General features: G+C 56.9%; 1 protein-coding gene across 3 annotated transcripts; it reads left to right on the plus strand.

The window, feature by feature from the left end:
• The first annotated feature begins 1768 nt into the window (after nt 1-1768).
• LOC101945523 (retinol dehydrogenase 7) lies at nt 1769-5300 on the plus strand. 3 transcript variants are annotated; one of them, XM_065576612.1, is made up of 5 exons: nt 1769-1940; nt 2618-3039; nt 3652-3910; nt 4182-4345; nt 4909-5300. In XM_065576612.1, the coding sequence occupies exons 2-5, from the start codon at nt 2727-2729 to the stop codon at nt 5124-5126; spliced, it is 954 nt and encodes a 317-aa protein (XP_065432684.1). In that variant the 5' UTR covers nt 1769-1940; nt 2618-2726; the 3' UTR covers nt 5127-5300. The 3 variants fall into 3 exon arrangements, with proteins under 3 accessions (XP_065432684.1, XP_023967523.2, XP_065432683.1); XM_024111755.3 differs by having other exon boundaries at nt 1784-1940; nt 2657-3039; XM_065576611.1 differs by having other exon boundaries at nt 1790-1940; nt 2543-3039.
• Nucleotides 5301-11064: the final 5764 nt, after the last annotated feature.

Raw genomic sequence — 11064 nt, forward strand, 5'->3', positions numbered from 1 at the left:
CTGTCAATCAGGCTGACCTGGAGCGCTGGCCTCTCCCCATTGTTCCTGGGGACTGTCAGTCTCAGGGTCCTGATTTCCCATCGACCCTCCCCCTTTCTTTTGGGATTGGGAGCCAGCCAACCAACCCCCCCACTGGGTTTTAGTAAGGGGTCAACAGTCCCGGTACACATGCATTAGGTATCTAAGTAAGCAGGGCTGAAACGCAAGGCCTACAGGCTGAGGCCTATAAGATACCAACTTAGCCAGACTAGGCCAGAAGCCTGAGAAATGCTTGACATGAGTAAGTGACCAAACAATGAGCCGATGCCACGAACCGACAGGGAGAGGCGTGCCAACGGGGGGGGCGGGGGGGCTTCTCATCATGCGTAACTGTCAATGAGAAATAAAAGGAACTACAAACGACCTATGAAGAACTGGGGCTCCCCTGTTCTGGGAGGACACAGTGCACATAAGGAACAAGAGGATGGGTGCCGTCACGCACCTGTGCAGAGTGTCGCTGTAGCCGGCAGCACAAGATAAAAGAGGACTCCCAGACTGGGTAAAATGAATTCCTGACGGGAAAACTCTGGCAGGAACGGCCCCGTTCCTGAGGGCCAGGCAGCCATCGGACTCGGAGATATCCCGGAGGAGGGGAGTACCGGACGGCTGTATTTGTAACTTGGGCGCAGGGCTCGATAGGGTAATCAGAACCTGAACTGGAACTGGAATAAAAGTGATAACCCAGACTAGCCCGTAGAGCTGTGACTATCTGGGTGGTCCCTACCCTTGGTCTTTGTGAAGCGGGCAGCAGAGGGGACTTTCACGCTGAGGCAGCCTGCTTCTCTCCAGCCAGCAATTTCTCCCCGGGTGCCCGCCTTGCTGCAGCGTGGGAGGGGCGGTGAATGCGCTCTGTCTGCCTGACCCACAGGTCGTTGGGCTCTGCCCCTGACCCTGGCAGGCCTCGGACAAGGCAGGGCGCTGGGCCTTGCCCCCGGAGCCAGGAAAGCGAGATTTGCTAGAGTGCAGGAGGGTTAATGATTTCCCTGCAGATAGCAGGGGCTGCAGTCCCAGCGTGGGGGAGGGGGTTCGTTTGCTCCCCGAGCAGGGTCCGGTGCTGAGCCTGACCCCTCATGCAGCCCACACGCCCCAGCCCCACAGAACTGGCTGAGGGGGGGGGGGCGGCTGCTGCAGGCCGAGGAGCTGTGGCTGGGCTAACGTCACTCCTGCTTCAGGGCACCAGCCTCTGACTCTGGGGGTCAGGAGGAAACGGTCCCGGAGCTGCCAGTGGGATTCCTAGGGGCGGCCCTGGCGTAGGTCCCTTCAGTCGGGACTCCGTCCCAGCCCCTGGCCCCGCTCTGCTCCAGCAGGGCTGATCCTGTACCGTCAGCAGGGCCGAAATCTAGGGCAGGGCCCTTACCCGTTTGTTTCCAGGCCCCCCCCCCCCCCCACCCATTTGGGTCCCCTCTCCGTGGCCTGGAGGAAGCAGCCCGCACAAGGATATCAGAATTGGGGGGCTCCTGTGTCGGGTCCTGGTGGGATCTTTCCTGGGTGACTCCCAGGGCTCTGCCACACAGTAACGAGGCCAGCGCCAGCCCAAGAAATACCATTGATTGCCAGCCGGTCCCACTCAGGCCGCCCGGCCCCACCACTGGGGCCCTGGGGCGGCCGGCGGGTTCGGAGCTGGTAGTTCCAGCCAAGAAATGCAGCACCGCTTCCCACACAGGCTAGAACCAGTCCCTTTAAATCACAGGCAGGACTTTGCCCCCTAGACACTCCACTTTGCATGCGCTCCCTGCCTCCAGCCGGGCCCCAGCCTCCTGCCCGGGCCCCCTGCACCCCCAGGGGAGGTGTTTGTCCTTCACCAATCGCCAGGCTCTTCCTGTCCGATTTCCAAAGTGCCAGTTCCCCAGAGCAGAGCGGGAGCTGGAATCCAAGGCACGCGGGGCCCTTGCTTGCAGCAGGTAATCTTTCCTCCTCCTGTTGGCTTTTCAACAACCCCCTCCTGGATCCTGGACAGTCGCTGGGAGCGAGACTCAGGTTCCCGCTGTCACCCCTTCCCGGGGGAGTTTTTTCCCTTGCCCTCTTTGGTGCCATTTTCTTCCTGTCACTTTCCTGTTGCCGAACCCGCGGCGGGTTTCGCTGGCGTATTTTCCAGCACTGGACCAGAGGGGCAGTTCAAAGCCAGGCCCTTAGCGGCCCCAGGCTGGCACGAGCGGGCCGGGTCTCCAAGCGACCGATCAGACCGGGCCTTTCTCCAGCCGCCAGGCTACGAGGCGTCTCTCACTATGCTTTTCTCTCCCCCTTTCGGGTGTGTCTGTCTGGTTCGGCCCTCCAGGAAATGGGTTTGAACATTAACAACCCCAGCAGCTGCCCCCCATCTCAACCCCCCCCCCACCCAAAGGACAGGCGGTAGCATCTTTAATGCCATCTAAAAATACCGTCGGACGGGGTTTCTCTATTGCTAAAGGGAGAGGGTTGAAAGAAAGCCTGGCTTAGCCCGTTGCATTTCAAAGGCTTACATTGATTCATCCCCTTTTTTCCTCCCCGTATCTTAAATAAATAGTTCAGATTTCTAACGGGGTCTTTGCGGCTGAGAACCCCCAACGAACGGTGACTGGTTGGCGCTGTCTCTCCGCAGGGTCACGTTGACAGCTCGGGCTGTTTTCCTCCATCGAAGGTCAAACAAGCCGTCCCCCAGTGGCCCTCGGATTATTTTGTCTGCAGCCAGAGTCCGTCCGCCTGTGAGGATGTGGCTGTACCTGGCCGCCCTGCTGGGGCTGTACTTCCTCCGCCGATGGTACCGGGAGCGGCAGACTGTGGAGAACCTCCGAGAGAAATACGTCCTGATCACCGGCTGCGACTCCGGCTTCGGGAACCTGCTGGCCAAGCAGCTGGACGTGCGGGGCCTGCGGGTGCTGGCGGCTTGTCTCACCCAGCAGGGCGCGGAGCAGCTGAGGAAGGCGACGTCGCAGCGGCTGCAAACGGTGATCCTGGACGTCACCCGGACCGACAGCATCGCCGCGGCCACCGCCTGGGTGAAGGAACAAGTGGGGGACAAAGGTGCGGCTTGGACGAGATGCTGGTGGTTATTGCACGGGGCTGGGGCTGGGTCCGTCTCCTGCCCCCTCGGCCTGAGGTCTCAGGAACCTGCATTAATGTCCTGCCCATCCTTCGCCCGAGGCTGCAGAGGGGCCGGGGGTGGGGGCAGTGGCGGGCACAAAGACGATGGTCGTGTTGGCAAAGTGCAGCCTCATGGGGGCGGGTATTTCCCGCCAGAGCTGGGTGGGGAATTTCCCGTGCCCGTCCCCCACCCCCCCAAACTCCTCTGGGGAGACGGGCAGGTCTGGCCACAGCGACAGGCCAGATGGGCTTTCAGAGCTTGTGTTCTGCTCAGCTGGGGCGGGGGGGGCAGCCCCATGTGTCCCAGGTTTGCTGCCCCCCCCCCCCCCAGTATCACAGCGAGACAGGTGGCCGTGCTCTCATGCTGGGACTGAGAAGCAGGTCACGTCGGCCTGGCCTGGGAGACCAGCGACCGGAGCAGCCCTGGGGCTCTGTAGCAGGGGCCCCCGGGAGAGGGCAGGAAGGGAGATAGGGCCTGATTCTCTGAGCACCTGGGCCGGGAGGGGACTGGGAGATGTGCCACCCCCCAACCTTTCTGTCTCCTCTGACCAGGGCTCTGGGGCCTGGTGAACAACGCGGGGATCGGCATCCCCACGGCCCCCAACGAGTGGCTGACCAAGGACGACTTCGTCAAGGTGCTGAACGTGAACCTGATCGGCCTCATCGAGGTGACCCTCAGCGTCCTGCCCCTGGTGAAGCGAGCCAGGGGCCGGGTCGTCAACGTGGCCAGCACGATGGGCCGGCTGGCCATGATTGGAGGGGGCTACTGCCCGGCCAAGTACGGGGTGGAGGCGTTCTCCGACAGCCTCCGGTGAGAGCCATTGCTAACCGCGTCCGCCGTCGTGTCCTGACCGGGGATGGGTTTGGCCCAAGAACCTCGGTGCTCCGGGAAGGTCGGCAAAGCTCTGCCTACCTAGAGCAACCCCTACTGGTCTCCAAACTGCCCCCATAACCAGACACTCCCCCGTCTCTGCCCCCCAGACACCTTCCATCACTCCCTTTGCATCCAGCCTTACCAACTCCTTGGGGGGGTCCTGTGCCTCGGCGGGGGCTTCCGTAGTCATGTCGTCGTTCCATTCCAGGCGGGAGCTCCTTCCTTTCGGGGTCAAGGTGTGCATCATAGAGCCGGGTGCCTTCGGGACGCAGATCTTAAATACCCAGATCATTAAAGACATGCTGCAGGAGGTGTGGGGCCAGGTCCCCGCCGAGATCAAAGAGTCGTACGGGCAGCGCTACTTCGACACCTGTGAGTCCAACGGGGTGACCGGGGCGGGGGCTGGATCCTCCTGGGGGGATTGTAGCCGGATGAGCCGGGAATAAACTGAGCCCCGCTGGTGCGCAGCCACTTGGGGCCTGCAGCGCTGCGGGTGGGGCTGGACCTTTCCATTCCAAAGCCCGTGGGGCTCTTCTCCGAAGCCTCCATGGGGCCCAACGGCCCCAACGGCTTTGAATACGCGGCCAGGGGCGGATGAAGGGCTGCAGTCCCGTTTCCCAGGGCCAGGCTCATCCTCGCAAGATCCCGCGCTGATCCGGTAGCAATCCGGTGGTGCCCCATAGCTCCTGAGTCCCGGGATCTATTCCTGCTTTGACGGTGGGCGTGTACATGCACACGCTTTCCGGTGGCTCAAACCACGGCCGCCCTAGAAGCTCCGGACCGTTTCCCCTACGTTGGGCTCCGGTTTCGAAGCAGGAAGGGCTGATTTCAGGCTCTGCAGCCACTCCGAAGCTGGGGGGACTCGCACGCTCCCCGCTCGTCAGTCTACCCCGCCCCGGGCCTGACTTCGGCCTCGTTTGTATTTCCACACGCAGATTATGAGCAATTCCTCCAGCTCTTATCCACGGCCAGCCCCAACCTCTTCCTGGTCACCGACTGCATGGAGCACGCGCTGACAGCCCGCCACCCCCACACTCGCTACTCGGGGGGCTGGGACGCTAAGCTGTATTACCTCCCGCTCTCCTACTTGCCAGCCTGGTGCCAAGACTTCCTGCTGACTCTCCGGCAGCCCAAACCGGCCCAGGGCATCTAGGGGGCATCGGCGGTGAAGCCACCCGGGGGAGATATTACGGTTGAGACGGCAGCATCTCGCCATGTAACTTACTAGCTTCTGGGGCGCAGCGTATTGCTTGTTTTAAAGCCAGCGGGTGGGACTGATCAGGTGTCATACTCCGGTTAATGAAAAGAGCCAGGTAGGGCGGGGGGGGGGGGGGGGGGGGGGAGGTCTGCTGCGGGGGGGGGGGGGGGGCGGGTCTGCTGCCTTCGCAGACCAGCTTCTGCTGGGTCCTACTCATTTCCTACTTCACTGGAATGCCAGGGGCTTCACCAGCGGGGAGAACCGTGCCGAAGGGGCCCCGGGTGTACGAATCGAAGGGAGGCACAGGAGAGGTCCAGGCTGGTCAGGAGGTTACGGCCCTGCGGCGGGATTCAGGGGAGCTGGGTGCCATTCCTGACTTTGCCACAGACTCACTGCGCGAATCATTTGCCGTGCCTCAGTTTCCCCATCTCTAGAATGCAGGCAGTACATCTTCCCGGGTTTAACCTGTGAGCTCTTTGGGGCAGGGACTGTCTCTCACCTGCATTTGTGCATCAGCCAGCACAACGGGACCCTGATCTTGGTGAGGGCCTCCAGGTCCTACCACGATACACGAAACAATCAATCTAATTGCATTGACCTCTAGTAAAATCACTGGTTTCAGGCTAGGGCCTGGGGGTAGTAGAGGCCTCTCTGGCCTTTTTTGTTTATTCGCAGAGCCAATAAATTGTTGCAAAAACGTTCTGGGAACGTCAGCTTTTCCAGTCCAAAAGAGAACAGGGCTGGGGTCCGTACCAGCTCCGATACATATGTCGGCCTTCAGAAATCTGTCAAGCCAGGACAGGCCAACGCGCCGGGGCGCCACTTAACGCTTCCTTCCAGCATTAGGATTCGTTCCCTCTTGGTTTGGGGCTGGGGGCGAGTCTCTGCTTGCAAATCCCACCAGCTTTCTGGGTACGTCTCTTTCTTCCTTCTTCCCTGTACAACTCCCACTTGAGAGGTCAGCTTTTCCGATAGAGCAGTGGTAGCGCCCCAGAAGTGGGTGGGCCACCGGCTGCCCCTTCCCCTGAGGCCCCGCCCCCACGCTGTCCCGCCCCACCGAGGCCCTATCCCTGTACCACCTCTTCCCCCGAGGCCCCGCCCCCCACACCGCCTCTTCCCAGAGGCCCCGCCCCCACTCTGCCCAGCCCCACCAAGGCCCTACCCCCGCACCACCTCTTCCCAGAGGCCCCGCCCCCACACCGCCTCTTCCCAGAGGCCCCGCCCCCACTCTGCCCCGCCCCACCAAGGCCCCACCCCTGCACCACCTCTTCCCCCGAGGTCCCATCCCCCACTTGCCCTGCTCCCTCCCGCCTATCGCTCGCCCTTACGGCTGGTAAAAAGTGATGGGGCCATGGCCCCCTGGTCTCCCCGTTCCGGTGCCCCGACTCCACCATTTACATTAGTTAAACCTGCAATGATCCCCCCATGCTGCAGAGGAAGGCGAACCCCCCCCCAGGGTCTCTGCCAATCAGACCCGGGGGGAAATTCCTTCCCGACCCCAAATCTGCCGATCACTTAGACCCTGAGCATGTGGCCAAGACCCATCAACCAGAGCCCTGGGGAAGAATTCTCTGTCGTAACTCAGCGCCCGCCCCAGCCACCGTCCCGTCTCCGGTGGTTGGGGATTTTTGCTACCGACCATGTGGCTTAACAAAGTGAAGGTTAAGTGGGTGACTTGGTCAGTCCGTCCGGGGAACAAAGATTTAACAGCGGGCTCCTCACTCTCGCAGAGAAAACTCTAACTCGATCCAATGGCTGGACTCCGAAACTAGCCGCATTCAGACTGGAAGTAAGGGGTGAATTTTTAACAGTGGAACAACTTACCAAGGGTCGTGGGGGATTTCTCCATCGCTGGCAATTTTGAAATCTAAGATCTGCTCTAGGAATTACTTCGGGGAAGTTCTCTGACCTGGGCTGTTATGCAGGCGGTCAGACAGATTATCTGGCCTTGGAATCTAGTCATCGATGGGTCTTGTTCTACCTTTCTCTGCTAGATGAAAGCGCCCTCTTGTACCTGGTATTTTCTCCCCAGGAAGGTCTTTGTACCCCATCATCAACTCAGCTGTCCACCGTGTGTCTAGAGCTGAACAGATCACGCTGCACCAGGCTCCAGCATTTCCCCCCTCCCCACCAAGCCCCCGGATCATTTTCCTGGCTCTGATCTGCTCTCTCTCTCCAGTTCGTTCACCGCCCCTTTCCGAAACGTGGACAACCGATTTGAGGGAGGGCAGGGGTTGGGGAAAGTCAACGGAGATGCTGCTGCTCCATCTGGTGAATGCACTGCGAGCATGGAGAACGCTCCGAGCCGAGCCGAGCTGGGCCGTGCCACGGGGGCGACACGAGAAAGCTGGACATGAACGGGGCCGTGACGCTGGCCTCTCTGTGTATGTTAGACAGTCTGGCCCCAAGAGCTGCTAACAGCCACTCAGCTGGCGGGATCAGGCCCCAACATGGCCAGGTTTCCAAATCCAACTGGCGGTTTCCGGAGCTGTCGGCTCGCTGTGCGTGTGGAGATGCGGGGTTTCCTCTCGCTTCAGGAGGAGGTGGGTGGGGGAGAAGTTTTCCTCGGGTTTAAACAGCCTGATTTCCATTTGGAAAACCCCAAATGATCCCCACTGTAAAAGAGCGGGAGCTCTGCGGGGCAAGGCTGGAACCTTCATAAGAGCACCCCCAGGTTTGCCAGCACCTGGAACGGGGACCCCTCAGGGCTGCCTTGTCTCCCCCAACTGAGCTTTTCCAGTCCTGTCCTAGGAACCTCCCTCCAGCCCTGTCCAGCTGGGCTGGCTCGTTAATTAGGCCTCCATGTGCAAGCAGGCCGGTTAATTGGCCTCTTGGGCCCACACGAACCCTCTCCTGGCCCCTACGGGGTGAACACTCCCCTCAAGTTAGGACAAACTTTCTGCCCATCTGGTTAAGCCCTGGCCCAGGTGACCAGGGGAGGCAGCTGTCCCCACTCCACTGTCGCTCTAGATCCTCGGTGGCTGGTTGGGATGGAGGGACCAGTCACTCCCCACCAATTGCAGGTGGATTCCCCCGCCCCGTCTGGCACTGGAGGGAAGTTTCTGCAACTGGCTTCTATTGGAGGCAGCATGAAGTTAAGGCTCTGGGTGGTTACTCGGGAGAAGGTGCCGTTCCCAGCTCTGCCAGAGACCCTTGTGTGGCCTTGGCCACGGCATCTGAGCTCCTCGTGCCTCAGTTTCCCTTCTCTGGGAAGGGGACAGTACTTCTGTCCCTCCCGGGGGTGCGTGTGTGAGGCGAAGTCTGTTAATGACTGTGCGGCACTCAGGTGCTACAGTGACGGGGTGGGGGTGGGGTTGGGGACGCACAAAAGTCCCTAGCTCTGGAAGCGGTTGGGGGTGTTGAGGGGATGGTGTGGAGCCAGTTTGCCCGGCGCGTGTCCCTGGGAATTAAGCAGAGGCGGAACTGTGCGTTTGTGTTTATTGACTTTGTTCATATATTCTCTTGACACATTGGGTTCCTAATCAACGGCGCTATCCCTGTATTGTTAGGACGCTTGGAATTACAAACAATGCTGGGCTGGGACACAAACCTGTTCAACCAATGCAATCATGCAACCAATGCCATCGTCATTTGCCTGCCTGGTGCGAAGGTTGCGGATCTCTCGAGGCATCTGGACAGACTTATGTGTAGTGTTGGGGAGGAGCCGGTGGTCGTGGTACATGTAGGTACCAATGACATAGGGAAGGGTAGGAGAGACGTCCAGGAGGCCAAATTTAGGCTGCTAGGGAAGAGACTGAAATCCAGGATCTCTATGGTGGCATTCCTAGAAATGCTCCCAGTTCCGCGCGCAGGGCCAGGTAGGCAGGCAGAGGTCAGAGTCTCAATGCGTGGTTGAGACGATGGTGTAGAGAGGAGGGGTTTAGATTTATTAGGAACTGGGGAAACTTTGGGGACGGGGGGAGCCTATAGAGGAGAGATGGGCCCCACCTAAACCAAAGTGGATCCAGACTGCTGGCACTAAACATTCAAAAGGTTGTAGAGCAGTTTTTAAACTAAGAGACGGGGGAAAGTTGACTGCTGCAGAGAAGCACGTGGCTCGGACAGAGACTTCTCTTAGAGGAGAGTCTATTGATGGAGATTCTCTAGGTTTTAGTCAGGAGCAGAGGATGGAAGAGGATAAAGTAGGGGCCAGATCAGACGAGAAACATTCACATAAAAAAGAATCTGACACAACAGAAAAGGGAAGACAAATAAACAGGGACAAGTTTTTAAAGTGCTTGTACACAAATGCTAGAAGTTTAAATAATAAGATGAGTGAACTAGAGTGCCTCGTGATATAACAGGCATCACAGAAACCTGGTGGAGTGGGGACAATCCATGGGACACAATCATTCCAGGGTACAAAATATATCGGAAGGACAGAACAGGTCGTGCGGGGGTGGGGGAAGAGTGGCACTATATGTGAAAGAAAATGTTGAATCAAATGAAGTAAAAATCTTAAATGAATCCACATGTTCCACAGAATCTCTATGGATAGAAATTTTATGCTCTAATAAGAATATAACAGTAGGGATCTATTATCGACCACCTGACCAGGACAGGGATAGTGATGATGAAATGCTAAGGGAGATTAGAGAGGCTATCAAAATTAAGAACTCGATAATAGTGGGGGGTTTCACTTATCCCCATATTGACTGGGAACATGTCACCTCAGGACGAAATGCAGAGATAAAATGTCTCGATACTTTAAATGACTGCTTCTCGGAGCAGCTGGTACGGGAACCCACAAGGGGAGAAGCAACTCTCGATTTAGTCCTGAGTGGGGCGCAGGAGCTGGTCCAAGAGGTGACTATAACAGGACCGCTTGGAAATAGTGACCATAATACAATAGCGTTCAACATCCCTGTGGTGGGAAGAACATCTCAACAGCCCAACACTGTGGCATTTAATTTCAGAAAGGGGGAACTATGCAAAAATGAGGGGGTTAGTTAAACAGAAGTTAAAAAGTACAGTGACTAAAGTGAAATCCCTGCAAGCTGCATGGGCGCTTTTTAAAGACACCATAATAGAGGCCCAACGTCAATGTATCCCCCAAATTAAGAAACACAGTAAAAGAACTAAAAAAGAGCCACCGTGGCTTAACAACCATGTGAAAGAAGCAGCGAGAGATAAAAAGGCATCTTTTAAAAAGCGGAAGTCAAATCCTAGTGCGGTAAATAGAAAGGAGCATAAACACTGCTAAATTAAGTGTAAAAATGGAATAAGAAAAGCCAAAAAGGAGTTTGAAGAACGGCTAGCCAAAAACTCCAAAGGTAACAACAAAATGTTTTTAAGTACATCAGAAGCAGGAAGCCTGCTAAACAACCAGTGGGGCCCCTTGATGATTGAGATACAAAAGGAGCGCTTAAAGACGATAAAGTCATTGCGGAGAAACTAAATGAATTCTTTGCTTCAGTCTTCACGGCTGAGGATGTTAGGAAGATTCCCAAACCTGAGCCGTCCTTAGTAGGTGACAAATCTGAGGAATTGTCACAGATTGAAGTGTCACTAGAGGAGATTTTGGAATTAATTGATAAACTTAACAGTAACAAGTCACCGGGACCAGATAATATTCACCCAAGAGTTCTGAAAGAACTCAAATGTGAAATTCCGGAACTATTAATTAGGATATCCTTTAAATCGGCTTCTGTACCCAACGACTGGAAGATAGCTAATGTAACACCAATATTTAAAAAGGGCTCTAGAGGTGATCCCGGCAATTACAGACCAGTAAGTCTAACGTCGGTACTGGGCAAATTAGTTGAAACAATAGTAAAGAATAAAATTGTCAGACACATAGAAAAACATAACTCACTGGGCAAAAGTCAACATGGTTTCTGTAAAGGGAAATCGTGTCTTACTAATCTATTAGAGTTATTTGAAGGGGTCAACA

Source organism: Chrysemys picta, chromosome 22 (genome assembly GCF_011386835.1).
Source record: "Chrysemys picta bellii isolate R12L10 chromosome 22, ASM1138683v2, whole genome shotgun sequence".
In the NCBI taxonomy this organism is placed as follows: Eukaryota; Metazoa; Chordata; order Testudines; family Emydidae; genus Chrysemys; species Chrysemys picta.